Source organism: Castanea sativa, chromosome 11 (assembly GCF_040712315.1).
Source record: "Castanea sativa cultivar Marrone di Chiusa Pesio chromosome 11, ASM4071231v1".
NCBI classification, from domain to species: domain Eukaryota; kingdom Viridiplantae; phylum Streptophyta; class Magnoliopsida; order Fagales; family Fagaceae; genus Castanea; species Castanea sativa.
The window spans coordinates 50474829-50493244 of NC_134023.1; the positions used below are offsets into that span (position 1 = coordinate 50474829).

Below are 18416 nucleotides of genomic sequence, written 5' to 3' on the forward strand. Positions count from 1 at the left end.
GGAATTAGGATTTCATTGATTATAAGAGATAGACTTTGAGATGAATGTGTAAGTTTATGATAAAGAGTAATATAGTAATAAGCTTTGATTTTCGTGCAAGTGTTACCAGTACCCAAGTCTAAGCTCCTTCGACTTTAGGTTCTTGGTTCTTCTGCTTTCATGTAAGGAATAAGTTATATGAGCATTTGGTAAGTCATGAGGTTATTTTAAAGTATATTATGCATTAAAAGGTTTTTGATTAGAAATATGGCATATAATCATGTTTTAGAAAATGATATGTTTGTGAGCTTTCGAAACCTTATGTATATGATTTAAGCATATTGATGCCATTACTAATTCCAGGAACATGATGTTTAAAGAAAATAATGGAAATGCTATTATTGTGAAATGTTATGCAAATTATGAATTTCAGTATGATGCATAAGTATGAAATGTTTTCGGGTTATGTCTTCTGGTGATCTGAACTCAGCCAGTAGGGGTTAATTAATGGCTTTCCATAAAAAATGTTATTTGTTTGGCCATTTAAAGTAGAGGAAATGAGGCTGCCTGTAACTCTAATCTGAACAAGGCCTTCTCCCCAATGTGTACGGACGGTGGGGAGGAACAAAACCTTGAGGAGATGTGCCATCAGACCTCCCAAAGAGGATAATATCATACACATGAGGGCACCCAAATGTGATGAGGCATTCTTTGTACAGAGTTATCAGATATGGACTAACCAATATGTTATGAACAACTATATTATGTTATTGATCACGAGAGAATGATTTTGGTTAAATGCATTTTAAAAAGATAAAAGCTCTCATGAAAAGAAGAAATTTCTAATGAAAAGAAAAGTTGTTCTTTAAAAATAAGAATTTCTGAAGTTCTGTTGTGCTTTAAAGATAAATAATCTGATGAAAATGTTTTAGTGTTCTATAAAGATAAAGCTTCTTATAAAAGTACAAGTTTATGTTAAAAAGTTATCAGAAATCTGTTCTTTATGAAACGTTAAGTTTTATGATTATGAAGGTTATAATATTTTACGGGAAGAAATTTATGAAGAAAAGTTTTGTTTTTCTTTAAGATGTTTCTAGTTTAAGATAAAGTTACCAATTATCTAATTTAAATTAAAATGATTATTTTGTAATGAGAATATATATATATATATATATATATATATATATATATATATATATATATATATATATATATAAGTATGTATGTACGTATATGATTTTAAATAATCAATATTATATTTGGTGACTTTGTAAGAAATGAAGAAGTTCAATCCGAAAGGTTTTGGTAATATTGTTCTAATAAGAAAAATGAGAACAATTATTTTCCTATGAAGAGTGTATAAGTTATTATTATGAATAGTATAAAATACTATGCATGAAAAGATTGTTCTCCTATCTAAACATTTATAAAATGAAATGATTTGATTTATATGCATCTTTATTAAATTATTATGTATCTTACCCTTACTGAGCTGTGTTACTCACCCCTTCCACTCTTTTGGTCAACAGGTTTTATTTTGGAGCAGAGGGAACCTTAGTCGAGTTTTGGAAGGAGCTGATTTTAGTTTTAAAAGTACAAATTCCAAATTAGCAATTTGATGTTTAGCTTTGTAGTATTATGTATGTTAGGATCTAATGAAAGTGTGTACCTTAAAGTATTAAGAGATGTATTACGTGAAATTTCAAATTTGAGTAACTGGTGGATTATGTTAATCTTTAAGTACAGTGTAGATGCTTTGAATGTCAAGTGAAAAGTTATATTATTTAAGTAAAGAAACAAGAATGAAAAGAAAGAGGGAAGTTTTTGTAAAAGTTTTGTAAAAAGTTAAGTTGGTTCTTGTTAATATCAGGTTTAAGCTTGATATTAGCATGCCGGTCATGGTCACAAATTCGGGTATTAGGTTTGGGACGTGACAGCCTGTCCCATTCAAGTTGTTGGAGTTAGTCATGTATTGGGATCCGTGCAAAGGGTAGTCATAAATTGGAGATTTGTGCATCAAGGGAAAGAAGACTACTACAAGATCAAGTGCAATTGGATATTGGAACAAGGGTTCAACTGTAGTTTGATATTTCGGGATAGACCAGGGTAGTAGTAAGATTCTTTATACTTGTTATCACTTGATTGTTGATTAGTGAATTCTTGGGAGTGGTAACCTTAAAATCACCCAGCAAAGTTTTTTCCTTGCGAGATATTTTTTCCATTTGTCAACAAATCATCATGTCAATTTAATTTCCACTGCATTTAGTTTAATTGGTGATTTATTGGTGCTTTCATGATTTGCATGCAATTTAACCTAATTAATCAAACTGGGGTAATTGAATTAATTAATCGGGAGGCTATCTTAACCCAACAATTTAAATTTGTTTAAAACTTAGTGATTTTGAATATTTATTCCCTTTTCCAAATAGTATTTAAAATGTTTTTTTTATCAAATTGGGTTTTCAAACATAATCAATAATTGTAAAATATTTTATAAACTCTCCAATTCTCACATGTTCCCTAAAAGAGTCGAGCATCTATTTTTTTATTCTCAATCTGATATTATGATTTGCCATATGTCAATGTATTTTGATATGATTATTATTACTAAGTAAATTGTTTTTATTTTGCATAAACTTTGCTTTTGGGATATGTGAATTATTAATTTTTTTTCAAATTGATCATGCATATGTGTAAGCTTGCTCACATGGTTGTAAGTGATACTATGTAATGATCCTTGTCAACAGGGGTTAGATGTTGGTCCCCGTTCATAGGGTTATATGTAAAAATATTTGATATGTGTTTATGTGGCACTATATTTTGAACAATTATTTGTATGTGTTTTTGAATGTTCATGAGATATTTATTACATAAGAATTAAGTGACTGATTACGTGCTTGGAAACTATATTTGATACTATTGAGTTGATTTGAGAATTCAAAATACTCATGCTTGGCTTTACTCTATTATATTGTATGTTAAGTATAATTTCGTATTGGAGTGTGTGGCTGACCCTTCAACTTACAAATTTCATATTAAGGTCTTATTGAGAGCAATTCATTTGGAGCGCTTGGCAAAGTACGAGAATAGAACTTTGAAGAACTTAGGCGACCTCAATAATTGTTGACATTAATTATAGGAGTTTAGTTATCTCTATTTTGCTTCAGATTTTATGATACTGGGAATCTATTTCTAATTGTGGACATTTATGAGTTGTAAGAGGTTTATTTAAGGGTTTAGGTTATTTGGAGTTTTATATATCTCGGAAGTAATTTACTTTTATTGAAATATGGTAGATTGATAATTAGTCATGTATTTGAATTTATGTTTTATAGATTTGGGTTGTGACAAGGAGGGTGGTAGAAATAGGGATTGCGTGGAGAAGAGGAATTGATGAGTCTTTTTAATGTGGTCAAATATATATTTTTTTAATAAAAGCGGTTGAAAGTTAGTCTTAGGGGTTAATTTGGTGGACATGGAAATTTCAGCAAGATTTAAAAAAGAGTTTTGAATGGAGTTTGTGGTGTACTTTTGTGTTAAAATTCATTTCCCTCTTCTTTGTGAATGTGTGTGTTCCCCCCTCCCAAAAAAAAAAAAAAAAAAAAAAAAGACAGGAAGAATTAAAACCCCTGAGGGTGCTTTCGTAATTGACCAAACCTGTGGATATTTTTCCATATTGACCTTTTTATAATAAAGACTTGCTGAGAAAATTGGGTCCGGTATGGGTTTGACCCGATCTCGTCAAGTCAAAAGCATGTATGGGTTATTAAATGAAAACCTGTTGCTATTCATATCATCCATATCCTAATTGTTTGATTCTCAAAAAAAAAAAATCCTAACTGTTTGTTCGGATTAGGATGAATTAACATGTTCATCTCTATACGTTACACACATAACTCATCCAGCCAACATAACTACTAATGGAAAAGTCACATCTCAACAATCCCCCTCCCTCTTCGTGCGCACACGAACAGACTAGGACATAAAAGAGACCCTTTTTTTTTAAATTTTTTTTTATGGTTGTTGGAGAACGGTTCTACAATTATAACAACGGAAAAAAGGAAACCAAACATAAATAGCACTCTGGTAGTAGCATTTCATTTTATTAGATAAAAAACACTGGAAAGATAGTAAAGAGAGAAAACAAAGTAATAATAAAAGATTGTTAAAATACTACAACTATCTTGTGCATATTGGGGTAATTAAAATCTTTTGCTTGCCAATCCTCCATCGTATGGGACACCAGTAGAGGGCAACCATGAGTCTCCTTTGAGAAACTGAGAGACTGTGTAATGCTTGGCTTGAGAGAAATCCAAAACATGAACACCTATCCACTTCACCCGCTTCTTCGTAATTGCGCCTAGCCCATGATTGTTGTACTCTCCATAAAATAAGGTCGATTCAAAACTCTCATTCCATCGTAGCCACCCTTCCGGCACTATGATGTCACTCATGTAAGATTGCATAAAAACTGTTCTAGAATAAGGCTTCCATGGTCTGCCAAGGAATGTGGGGGTTGGATTTTGTGAGGAAATTAGGCTCACATCTCCAGATATATTGCATAAATGAAATGAGAAGCCTGTGATTTTTTTGGGACTTTGACGGCCTTGAGCGGTGATTGTATTAGATTGTCCGGGCAATGCTTGTCTTGGTAGGATATCACAGTTTTGAAAGACGGCTATGGCATCTCCAAAAATAAAATCAACAGTGCCACTTATTTTGCACTCACGGTAGAACTGACGGTTAGAGTGTGCATATAAGGTATCCTGGTATCCCCTAATGCCACAACGATAAAAGACTGACAAGTCGGATTGGGATAGAAGTGTCACAGCTTGGCCTCCTTTTGGTCCTGCTGTATTCTCAAATGTCATGTTCACTGCTATGAAGTTTCTACCAAGAACAGCTGCACAAGGGAATATACAATATGACAATATTAGAATAAATAATGTTTGTAATACTGTATAAATATTTAGCATATAATCTAAGTCCTTGCATAACTTGGTTTTTAATACTAATTAATAATGGTGCTTATCCAAATTAGTTTTCCTTATATAGAAATCAATTTGATGTACAAAATCCATGCAGATGTGGCACAAAATATATTTTTTATAATTTCAAAACAAGCAGGTAATTGTTCCATAGATATTTATTTAGGATTAATCTTGCATTAAGAAAATATATAATAAAAGGATAAGTTGATATTTGTTAATTACCGAATGTGGCTGACTTATATGTAATCCAACCAGTGGCGTTGCTTCGATCGCCTGAGATGATAGTCTGATCGATACCATCACCAACCATCATTATATTCCATTTGTCAGCTGGGATAGACACATATTCCCTATAGATACCTTTCTTGATATAGATCACAAAACGTTTTGAGCTTATAGATGGCGCAGCTTTAACTGCATCCATGATGGTCTTGTAGTCACTAGATCCATCAGATGACACTGTATTGTTGACCAAAATCTCACTTGCTTGCATGAGTTTCCAGTCATGTGAAGTAAACCAGGATTGAAAACTATCACTAATTGTATCATTAAGTGATTGTTGCACAGAAGCCAACCGATTGCTAACCAATGCGATTACTTTCTCTAAGCTCATTGATATGCTTTTTTTCAAGATGGTGCTCATGTTAGTGCCAACAAGTTGGTCATTGCATGTGGCAAGATTTGTGATGGCAGCACTCAACCAAGTCTGGAGATCAAACTTTAGATTGTTGGTGCCAAAATTTGCAACTGTGATGGAATTTTGCATGTTAGCATATATCTAATTCTTTTGTTAAAAACCAAAAAACAAAAAGTCATGTCAATCAAAATTAAAAAAAATATAGCAATTCCAAATGTTATTGAACAATGAAATTTTTTCATCTATTAAAAAAAATTAGTTTTGGTCTTTTTTTATTTATTTTTATTTTTTAATCAATTTGAGCCACAAAGTAACACAAATAAATAAATAAACACAAAAACCTAAGAGATCATTTTATTTAGAAGAAAACTTAAGAGATTATACCTATGTAAATTTAAAAAAAAAAAGGTTAAATCAATTGTATACTTCGAGAGATTATACATAAGTATACGTGGAGAGTTATTCATAGGCATTTTTTTGTCCTCTTGGCCTATGGACTGGACCTATATAACATAACAAACGAAACCCTAATTTTGTTTTAAGGTAAAACTTTAACCCATAAATAATGGGTCAATTTTAAGATTTTATATATAACAGCCTCTTTTGTCTCGTAGTATAGCAATATTAGATACTAGGACATGATTTCCTAGCTTCAGACAATATTAGAGACTATTTCGTCTAACACATAAAGAGAAGACATGATTAGCTAAAGGCCATTAAGACCAAAGAGTCAATATGGGCAAATTCCAAAAAGTTTTCCTACCCAAATATCCTAGTTTATTAGGCCATTCCTATTTTATTTTATTTCATTTCATCTTTAGAGAATCAGTTTATTAAGCCATTGAACTTTCAAAGACAACCACACACATTTTACAAAGTCAAAATCCAGGCACTGATATTAATTTTTTTAAGGCTTGTGTTTTTTTGAGTCTATGCACGAGACATGGGAGGGACCATGGTAAACGACGTGCGTGCTCCTTGTATGCACTCTGTAAAAGATGGTAGCGGAGACTATAAAACAATTTTTGAGGCACTGTCTAAATAGCAGCCATAAAAATTATAATATATACAAAGGACTGTATGTTATGACATTGTGGATTATAATCTAACAACATATATAAACACCGAAATATTAAGAAGAAATAATTATACAAACAAATAGTAACTAACATACATACTTACCATGTGGATCATGAAATTTGTTCAAAGACCAATCCAGAACTTCTTGAGCAGAATCCAATAACTTAGTACAATCACAATTAATGTTGGAGTGTTGAAAGAAATTTGATATGGTGGAGGTTTCTTTGATGGCTAATTTGAATGAATCTATGATTGAAGGAAAATCAACATTCAAATTAAAAGTTTTATCATTAGAGCTTTTGCATGGATTGAATGAATGAAGGAATATGAGTAATATGAGGGACAACTTAAGAATAGATGCCATTAGGAGGGAAAATGGAGAAGAGAATCTAACAAGTGATTGGAGAGAACGAAGGCAGAAGAAAAATTAGCCCCTTAATTTATAGATGAAAGGTTAGGATGTATATAATGTTGATAATGGAGAAGAGAATCTAACAAGTGATTGCGTGTGCTCTTTATTACATATGTTTATAATGTTTATTTATTAGCTATTATTAATGGTTGTATAAGAGTTCTATAGGTTGGATCTCTCTCATAAATAAATAAAAACATTTTTCCTTCTCTTTTGTTCCTATACGTGCTCTATATATATTTGACTATTAGAAGTATAACGTCTTAGAGGTGATAGCACATTAATTATTGGTAATTTTTAACATATCTTAGCTTAATTAGGCCAAAAGAATAGACCTTGAGTCTCTAGGGACTTTAACCCCTAAGGTGAACACAATTGTCTTCTAGCAAAAATAAAACATTATTAGGAGAATATTTTCTGAACTATGTTGCGTGTGCTCTTTATTACTTACGTTGATAATGTTTATTTATTAGCTATTATTAATAGTTGTATAAGAGTTCTATAGGTTGGATCTCTCTAAAAAAAAAAAAAAAACATTTTTCCTTCTCTTTTGTTCCTATACGTGCTCTATATATATTTGACTATTAGAAGTATGACGTCCTAGAGGTGATAGCACATTAATTATTGGTAATTTTTAACACGTCTTAGCTTAATTAGGCCAAAAAATAGACCTTGAGTTTCTAAGGACTTTAACCCCTAAGGTGAACACAATTGTTTTATGGCAAAAATAAAACATTATTAGGGGAATATTTTCTGAACTATGTTGCATGTGCTCTTTGTTACTTATGTTGAAGATGTTTATTTATTATTATTAATTTGTTTTTGGTGGTAATAGGGAAATATATTAAACAAAACTAAAGAGCAGCCACATGAGCTGAAGAATTGTAATACGATTACAATACAGATCAGAAAGGTCATGAAGCAAAAGATATGACATTTCCACAGGTAGAGAGTCTAAAATACAAAAGGTCTTGCTATAGGTTTATTAATTTTTTGGCCAGTGCATCTGTGCAAGTATTGGCTTCCTTTAAACAGTGCTGAATTTTCAAATAAGTGAGCTGAGTCATGAGGTTCTTGCAATCATTAACAATAGGTGCATAATTAGCAAAAGAGTCTTCTCTGCTGGACAATAGACAGACCACAGATTAATTAGCATCAAGTTCGATCTCCACAGCTTGTAGTTGAAGCTGAATACAAATCGTTAGGCCATCTCTCACTGCCCATAACTCAGCTTCAAGGCTGTGAACCCAACCAATAGCTCTAGTAAAACCCTTAAACCACCTGCCATGACAGTCTCGAATGAGACCACCACCACTAGCGAGACCAAGGCAGACTAAAGCTGACCCATCAATATTGAAGGGTTGTGCATATAGTATTTGTGTTAATATACTGGGCTAATCTTTTATGACTAATATATTGATCTTATAAAATATGTGAATTTTAACTGTTTATGAAAATGTGAATAACAACTTATCTCTTATTTATATATATATATATATATATATGTATGTATGTATGTATGTATGTATATTAGTACAAAGGTATTGATTCTTGCTGAAATATTTAATTTCCTTGACTAAAACGAAAGACTTTTAGTACGAAATTGGCCACTTTATCATACCACGACAAAAGAGAGTAAACTGAATTAATATTCACATCATAAACTGTACATTAGTTAATTTTTTTAAAAAATAAAAAAAATAAAAAAAAAAAACCTAGCCCAACCGTATTCCATGCAAGTACAAGTTTACAAAGGTTTGGGTTTACAACAACTTTAGGCCCCAGTAGATCTAAAAGAAACAGTTTAACCAACGAAATAGTAGAAATAGGGAATTGGATTTAATTTTAATTCCATAAAATAAAAGGAGAAAGTAATAGCTGCCCACTCTTCTTCGGGAATAGAGCGTAGTAGACAACTTTTGCATATTTATTAAAATTTAAAAGATGATACTATCTAGTAAATATAGTAAATATATATGGATGTATGTGTATATATACAAATGCATATATGCATATATTTGTGAATATGTATACAAGATTTATCTTACCTAATATATTAGTAACACAACTCAGTCCTAAGTAAAAATTCCTAATTCCACCTTAGAGAGACCCAAGCTTTTTCTTCTTTAGCATACTTTTGACCAACGACCCTTAGGTCATCCGACCTCTCTATGCTCACGAAATCATTGCAGTGGTTTATTTCTTATTTCCTCCCACCTAAAATAACTCTTCAATATCATGAAAGCAAATATCTACAGTAAAATAAATATATAAAGGTCCCTTCAACTTGACAGGAAAAAAATAACTATATTACAATATAATAGTCTTTTTAATTTTATGTCTATTTTTTTCTTTGAAGATGAATGTTGATTCCTAATTCCTCATAGGAATTCAGTACATCTAGCAGTGGCAGTGTATCCTCTAGTCATACAACTATCTCATCAAAAAAATTGTGCATGTCTGGCTAGCTTATGACCAACTATATTTCCATTTCTTGCAGCGTGGTTAATCTTCAATCTCCTCGTTTCCTCAAGGTCCTTGTTACTAGTTTATAAGCCAATTTTTTATTTTTTAACTTTTATGTATAACTTTTTAAAACCTTAAATTTTCTAGCTTACTTTTATTAAAAAGTTAAATAAGTTGTTTTCAAACTAATATAGCTGCCCTTTGGAAATATATCTGATTTTTTAGGCATTTTTTTTGTTGGGTATTTAAACCTTGGTTGTTGAATATGCAGAGAGCATACAAGTTATTCCAATTATGCTGATTTACCAATTGCTTGACTCAACAAAATCAAAAATATGACTATAGTTTTGGGCTAATGGTATTAGTAGTGACTTACTTCTAACTAAAGAAAAGACTACTTACTAAAAACCGGAATGTCAGAACATCAGATGTAAAGCCTGTAAAATATTGTCTATAATTAGCTGTCTTTATAATTTATATAGACAGTGTGTGCGCCATACAAATAATAGAAGTGTAGTACAGGTATGTATAAAGTTTTAAGCCCTTTGGACTTGTTTTCTAATTACCATTCGTTTCTCCACCGACTCATAGGCCACTTTTCCATATATGTTTTATTTACTCATTTTAATTATTAGTCATATGATGGTTAAATGTGAGAATTGAAAGAATAGTTAATTGTCTTTTACACCATCTATACTCAGTACACCCTGTTGTGTTAATATATTAGGCTAATCTATTATGACTAACGTATTGAACTTGTAAAATATATGGATTTTAACTGTTTATGAAAATATAAATAACTTATTTTAGAAGTGTTAATTGTTGCTGAAATATTTCATTTCTCTAACAAGAATGAAAAAGACTTTTAATACAAAGTTGACCACTTTATTATACCACAATATTAAAAGAGTGTAAACTGACTTAATATTCACATCATAAACTGTACAATGAGATAATGTTTATAGAAAAACCTAGCCTAACCATATTCTATCAGAGTAATATTGGATTACTTAATCTGCAAGTACAAGCTTACAAAGGTTTGGTCTTTGGGCCATAATAAATCTAAAAGAAATCGTTTAAGAAAAAAACCAACGAAATAATAGAATTAGGCGACTGGATTTAATTTGACTTGGAATTTTAATTGCATAGAATAGAATCTCAAAAAATGAAAAGATAAAGTTAGTTGCCCACTTTTCTTCGTGTATAGAGCGTAAAGACATTTACAATTCACGTTAGCGGATATATAATCCCGCCATTAAAACCGATAGGTCCGCCAAAATTTTATATATAATCTATACTACTATTTAAGTAGCTTTCCGTATTTGGATTTTTCATTTTTTAATTCAAAAATGCTCATGCACCTTATATTTAAGTAAAGACAAAACTAAAGGACAATCCTGTAAAAATGCAACTTTAACTCCCACTAAAATATTGCCTAAAAAATAAGACCACTCTCCTGTTAATTTTTAATTTTCTTTATCCACTTATAAATTAGATTTTCAAAATAAAAATTATATATATATATATATATATATATATATATATATATATATATATATATATATATATATAATCTACACAATAGGACTACTAACAAAAAAAAAAAGTGAAAAAAATAAAAACTCACCACAATCTCCACTTTCTCCTAAAAAAAAAAACCATCCCACCTTCTAAAAAAAATCACCCTACGGTTTTCTATTAAAAAAAACACCTATCCTTACCATCCAAAAAAAAAAAACACCTATTCTAAGTTCGGTAAAAAATAAAACTACCCCACCTTCTTTAAAAAAATCCCACCCACTGTTTCCTATTATAAAAAAAAAAAAAAAAAAAAAAAAAAAAAAAAAAAAAAAAAACATATTTCAATGTTATTTTGTGTTCATTTTTTAGAGCTAACTTTATTTTTTGACCATATTAATTGTTCTAAATTTATAATTTTTGTGGAAAAAAAAGTGTAAATTTCAAATTAAAATAAGAAATTATAATATTAATAATAATAATAATAAAAAGTGTCTCGTCGCACGCGTGGAGAGCGTGTGACGAGGCTATCTATAATAATTATGAACTTGTTAGCTTTAAATTTCCATGGGTGTACCAAAATTGTCCGAAAACTTTAGCAACCTTGCAGAAAGTTGGTGCCAACTTTTACCAAGGACTACTAATTTTTGGGTCTTAACAGGGACGAATAGCCTTTGACAACCGCCATGAATAAAGATCTCAACCATTTCGACTAAAGGGAGACTAGTCACATTAAATTTTGCCTTAAATTTGAGTACCTAACTACGACGACAATCCTGACTACTAACTTGGTGCACCTGTGTTCAAGGCCAAAAGCCTTTTAGTTTATGAAAAATATTATTAGACACTGATTATGACGTACTCTATACTTACTCATTTTTTTAAACTTTATTTTCGAAACGCAATTTCAGTTGAAATTGTGTTTTGAATATATAAGCTGAGTTTGGATACAGCTTATGCGTCCGCGTCTACTGCGTTTTGCGTTTTTTTTTTTTTTTTTTTCTTCTTCTTCTTCTGCTGCTGTACGGGTCAGGGGACAAAGGCTACTGTTCATGCACTGTGCATGAACAGTAGCCGCATTTTGCTGACTTTTCAGCACATTTGTGGGTCCTGTGTACTGTTCACGGGACCCACAAACTTCACTTTACAGAATTTTTTTTATTAAAAATGGGTCCCACGAGACTATTCACACATTTTAAAAATTATTTTGGTACAGTGTTTTCAGTTTTCAGTTTTCAATCTTCAGTTTTCAGCAATAAACTCTATCCAAACGGACCCATAATTTCAGCCCATGTAATAGTGTGTGTATGACTAGTGTATAATAAAGAGTACATAACTATTATTACTTTTTAGTTTTTTCTTGAAAAATTTTTGTGTTTCTAATGAAAACATCCAATATCAAATTATTAAAAACAGAAAAAAAAGAAAAAAAAGAAAAAAGTGTGATTCACATGTGCATGCATCTCCTGTGATGGGACAAGTATTTCTCTTATAGCACATGACTCAAATCCTGTTGTTAGGAATTTAACCTGATTCCAAGAAATTTGTGAAATGCAAAAATTATGTAAAAATTATGCAAAGAAACAATCACACAATATAAAGATTTACTTGATTCAGCAGTGTATATACCAGTGTTCACATAGTTGTAGTGATTTTTTCCCTATATCAAGAGAAAGATACATATTACATAGGCAACGGTATAGTGCATTTTTCAACACATAAAACCCTAATCTGAATATATATATATATATATATATATATATATATATATATATATATCACATTCTGTATCGAACTGCATAATTACCAAGCTCCACAAAGCTCACAACCTATTTCTACCATTCTGTGAATAAGATGCAAGTAAATCAAGCCATGTGATGTTACCAGAAAAAATTCAGGTCGTGTGTGAATGAATCGTGTCTCTCTTCTTGCCACACAAAGACTAAAAGCAAGTCAAGACACTTAGCAAGTCAATCCTAGCAATTGCAAGATTTTGACGTGCCATGGGGCGTTGGCCTTCTTCGTTTTGACTGTTTTCGTCGGCAACATTAAATCATTCCTGTCTTCAGTGAAAACCGACATTGGTAATAGTCCTGTATGGTACCATCTTGTAAGTTTATGAGAATGACGTAGTCGTTATGACGTGTGCTGTTCTTGTTTGTTTGGAAGATCATAAAATTTTTCACAATTGTTTATTATAATTGTGACATGGTAGAGTATGACTCAAGAAAAAAAATAGGGAGTTTGAGTGTAAGAGAAGATTAACCACTTATAGTTTATCACATCGGAATAATAACAAAAAAATTATGAAATAATTTGTGACCTTAAAACTATTTTATTTTGTTTGAGAGAGAGAGAGAAACACTTAATATGTAGGAGCGCAAGAAGATTTTAAGGTTGCTATGAAGTGTGCTATAGTAGAAGATATTTTCTTAAATGAGTGAGTTTTAGCTGAGAGAGAGAGAATCAAATATTATTGTCCTTGCTTCGTTAGACATTATCTCTATCAGATTGTGCTGTTTCTTGGAGTTAAGCATTCAAGCATTTCTTTCAAATAACATTTGCAGGTTTTTTGCTTCATCCTTTCGCTTCACGTTTGTTCTTCAAGATAAATTTCGCCAAAATTTGATAATTTAGTAATTTAATTGAGTTCATGTCCTGTATCGTGTACTTTAGGATTTTAATTAAAAAAATATACACTACAACAAAGTGTAGTTATTTCAACTCTTTTTTATCGAGGGTTTACTAAAATCTGTCGATACAACCTATAAATAAAAATGCAGAGGGCTTTATTACTAAACTTTATTTCAAATGTTATTTGGTCCCTCAAAATAAGTTAAAGCACCCATGAAATAAATGGGAAAAAAAAAAACTCACCAGTTTTATCAGCCAACAACCCTTGGTAAAATATTACAAAATTTTTAGCCCTTGAAAAAAGCCCACAACAAAATTTTCATCCCTTGCAAAAAGCCCACAACTAAATTTAAAACTATAGATATGATATGATATGAGTCCCAATTTTCCGATTAAGGGTTTGGATCTGTTTGAATAAAAAGATCTACGGTCCAAAAAGTGCCACCTCATCTATTATAGAACTCATATTATATAAATTTAAAACAAATTAACTAACAAAACACAGCTCTCTTATCACTCTCAGAGCTTAGAAATCGCAGAGCATGGAGATCTCATAGCTCGTCGATCATGGAGATCTCATAGAGCTCGACGATCATCGATTTTGTACGTCTTGCATAGCTCCGATTAGGTACGAGTTCATCTCCATTTTGTGACTCTTCATCTCTCTTCCGATTTAGACAATTACCGTTTCTCAGCTCTGATTAGGTACAAATCACAAACCCTAATTTTGTCTTTGATTTTTTTGTTTTTTTGGTTTACCCACACTTTTTCATCAATTTCCCCATGATTTCGTTTCACATTTCTCCATTTCGTTTCACATTTCAGTACTTGTAATGCGATTGATCTAGGGTTTCATTTCTCACTAAAAATTTCCATAACTGTCAAATCAAATGCTAGGTGTTCCTCTTTTCATTGTGATTCCTAAGCTATATTTCTCGAACCTACTAGAAAATTAAAGAAAAAAGAAGAAGAAGAAGAAAGAGTGCAATTATGTGAACTTTAACAGATTGTGTGATTTTTTTAATGCCAACTTTTACCACACTTCATACAGAACTGATCTGAACCTTTGTGTGTGTTTGTTTATAGAATTATGTTAATATTGATTCTTTCTTTGTCTCTTTTTGGAATTTTCACAATTTGATGAATTTTTTTTTATTCGAATTTTGTAGAATGTGATTGTGTAATTAGGAGCTTGTTTTTGAGCTAAATTGGATTCAATTTTTGCAGAGAAGTTTACGCGGTTTTGATCGTTGGACATTTCCCTACTGCTGTGACTAATCTCTTGGATCTCACTAGGCTGTAAGTTCCTTTATCTGTGTGTTGAATGAAATGTGTATTTGTTTATTTGGTTTTGGAGTAATTGGATTTTTCAGTTGCTTTGGATGAATTAGATTTAAGTGTTAGTATGCAACCCATGAGTGTGTTGACCCATGGATTTAAATTATAAATAATTTGGATGAATTAGAAAAAACACCTCATTCCCAGTCCACACGTAGACTGAAAACTGGCCTATATTTGTATGGTTTGTAGAATTAGTATTTTACCATTGTAGATGGAGAGTGAGGTCGTTGGTTTAAGACCCACCTGCTGCGTGATTATCATTAAAAGTGGACATTTGCTCCATTTGTTTGCTGAGGAATTGTATGAAGACACATTTGAAAGTTGGATTTTTAAGTTATGATATGAATACTTGAGATTTTGAAAGCAGTCAGCATAAGTTGAATGTTTGTCATAATGTATAGTAAAAGTGGGAAGCATGTTAGGGGTTAGCGGCAAGAACTAAAACTACAAAGTAGGTGAGCAGTTGATTGCTGGGAAAGGAGAGTGTGGGTCTCTAGTTTACAGGGGTTTTTCCTCCAATTTTCTGAAGCAATGCAGATAGTTTTGATCATACACTCAACATGCATATCCGTATATATTTCCAACATATTGATTTTTATGAACTTATGTTTATTTTCATTGTAAGCAATACACATTTCTATGTTTTTGTTTTTTGTTATTTTAATGTTACTTTGTTCTTGCGTTTTCATCTTCACAGTCCTGCTGAAGTAGCTAGGAGAGGTCGCACTCCACCTTCACAATCTAAAAGAACTTCTCCACCCCCAAGGTGAAAATTACTTTGAACTTCTTATTTTTATTAAACTTATTTTGACAACTGAATTTGGTTGAATGTGTCTTTTGATTGGAACTTGTCAGCTAATTTTTTATTTCACTTTTTTAATGCTTTGGCTGTTACCTTAAAGAGTTGATTTATACTGAAGATATCAAGGGAATGAATTTGAAATCTAGCATAATCTGTTGATAAAGAACAAGATGTTTTCATTAGAGAGTGCAAACATGTATTTATTTATATGATGAAACTTAGTACAATTAGGAGTATCAACTCAAAGCATACCCGTTCTGTAGGAAAAAAAATTTCTTACTTTTTTTTTTTGGTGGTTCATTTATTTTTTGGGCATACTTGTGAGGGATTTATTCTGCATAATAAAAGGTTTCAGTAAATGAAGCTAGAGTTGGCATAATATATTGATGAGGGTCAAGATGTTTTTATCTGTGAGCGACTGAATCTTCATATATATGATGGTATCTAGGAAATACCAGAACTTCAATGCAGAGCATACTCCAGCTATGGAAAGATAAATATTTTTATGTTAAAATATTAAACAAATCTTCTGATCATCATTTTATACATTCATTTTTTTTTACCCAGGGATATGCATGCCAAGTTAATATTCTTTAGTATCTTATGCCCATGTGTCGATATTCTAACCGTATTAGTTTAGAAAAGAATTGAGTAATAAAGTTCCTAACGCCAAACTTGGACAGGTAAACCTCTTTCAATTCCTTTGTCATATTCAATAAAGTTAGGGATAATTTTTTTTTTTTTTAAAAGGATTGACAAGTTATAATTGATACACGATAAAAATGGTACGGATAGTAGGTTGCGCTGAGAAGTGATGTTGTTCTTGTAATAACTCAACGCATCAAATTGACTTTTAAAGAAGAAAAAAGTACTAAGAGTTGGTAGCATCTGGTCCTTTGTCTATGCACTGGCTTTTATTGTTTGAATGTAATAGTCAATACATTCTTTTTCTTTTTAGTACCATCTATAACTCAGTTCATTTTTTCCTTTATCTCCTACCTAAATAATTTGAAAGAATGATTATAAAAGAAATCTTTTGTTTGCTGCTGTATTGGTGGTGCAGATAGAAATAGACAATTTGGTATGGTTGATCTGTGTAGTTGCTTAAGGCCTAACTGACTGAAAACCTTTGGTTTCTAATATTAAAATACTGGACTCTTTTTTAAAATTTTAAAATATAATTTCTGTGTGTTCTATCACACTATTTTACCAGCACAATGCAGACATATAATATCACCTAGCAGGAAAAAAAAGGCATATTCATCATTTTGTCTTTTGGATGCTTATATGGTTTACTTGATTATTGTAGGCTGTACTTTGCCAAACTTTGGCTTGGGTCCCCTCCAAAAGACTATTATGTGCAAGTTGACACAGGAAGTGACATTCTATGGGTGAATTGTGTTGACTGCAAGAGATGTCTCATCTTTAATGACTGTAAGATACGGTCTCATTTTTTGAGACACAATTTAGGGGTCTCACTAAAATATTTATATTTAAATCCATGTGAACGAAAAATATAATGTTTTATGGGTCTACTTTGTAGTTTGATATCCTAGGCTGCTGTTTTATTGTCCTATTTTTGTGAAAACATGTGTTGCCATCTGGTCTGTGTGATTTCTGATTGATTTTGTATGTAGTGAGATGACTTATTTCATAATTTTTTGGAGTTTTTCTTTTATCATATGAGTAATAGCACTGTGATATTTTTTTTCCCTTGAGCTTTTGATTCTAGTGTTGTTTCTTTGTTCCTGTTTACTAGTAATGGATGCGTTTATTGTTGGTTGATATTAATCATAGATATGAAAATGACTATTTCTTGGTTGCCTTTTAATTCTTGCTTTTCATGGTTTGTGCCTTACCTTCTGTCTTGATCATTTTGATGTTATGCAAACTAGGAGAACCAAGAAGGCCGGTATCATTGGGAAGTATGGTAAGTTCTACATAAATTTTCCTCTTTGATATACATCTCTTGAAATATATAGATCAATGGGAAGATGTGCTAACTCTTTTTTGCATTCACACTACTGGGCTAGAATAATTGTGGATGATAGGAAAAAAAAGGTTAATGTTGTGTAGTTAGCATAGTAGGTTGGCTATTCCCTCTTCTAAGTGACTGGTTTGTGGTAAATAAGACTCAAATAATATGACTTCCTAATGACTTTACACCATTACAAAATGCAACTTTACACTAATAGAATAAGAAATCTCAATGTCCACGTTTGCCATGCGAATGTGACGATGACGAAACTGCTTCCATCTATGTTCTTTCTGCCAATTCAGATTGAAAAACCACTACAGAGACATTGTGGCAGGCTCGAGCATTATGAGACACACTGTGGCTCCAGCTATGGTGCTGCAATGGTAAAGTTGTTTGTCTGGACCCTTTTTGCTAATTCAAAATATTGTTGGAAGTTGTTTGTATGATATGAGTCTATTACCTTAAGGATTACTGGATAAATGCCAGCTAATTACTTTGTAATAGAAATGTAGTTGAATGTAGAGTGTTGATAGTTATTTGATTAAGATTTTTTTTATTTTTTTATTATGGTTTGGGCT

The 18416-nt window shown here is 31.5% G+C and overlaps 1 protein-coding gene and 1 long non-coding RNA gene across 2 annotated transcripts; one reads left to right on the plus strand and one right to left on the minus strand.

Annotated features, from left to right (window-relative positions):
• Positions 1-4181: 4181 nt before the first annotated feature.
• LOC142616671 (pectinesterase/pectinesterase inhibitor PPE8B-like) lies at positions 4182-5601 on the minus strand. The gene is made up of 2 exons (XM_075789470.1): positions 5193-5601; positions 4182-4882 (listed from the first exon to the last, which is right to left on the minus strand). The coding sequence occupies exons 1-2, from the start codon at positions 5581-5583 to the stop codon at positions 4182-4184; spliced, it is 1092 nt and encodes a 363-aa protein (XP_075645585.1). The 5' UTR covers positions 5584-5601.
• A 9301-nt stretch (positions 5602-14902) lies between these two features.
• LOC142614614 (uncharacterized) lies at positions 14903-17273 on the plus strand. The gene is made up of 3 exons (XR_012840482.1): positions 14903-15016; positions 15756-15824; positions 17170-17273. It is a non-coding gene; the product is annotated as an uncharacterized LOC142614614 (long non-coding RNA).
• Positions 17274-18416: the final 1143 nt, after the last annotated feature.

Excerpts from the sequence above, each read along its gene's own strand:
- LOC142616671 (XM_075789470.1), bottom strand. The coding sequence starts at position 5,583 with ATGAGCTTAGAGAAAGTAATCGCATTGGTTAGCAATCGGTTGGCTTCT. Across the intron at positions 4,883-5,192 it reads ATATAAGTCAGCCACATTCG|CTGTTCTTGGTAGAAACTTC; the intron begins GTAATTAACAAA and ends TCCCTTGTGCAG.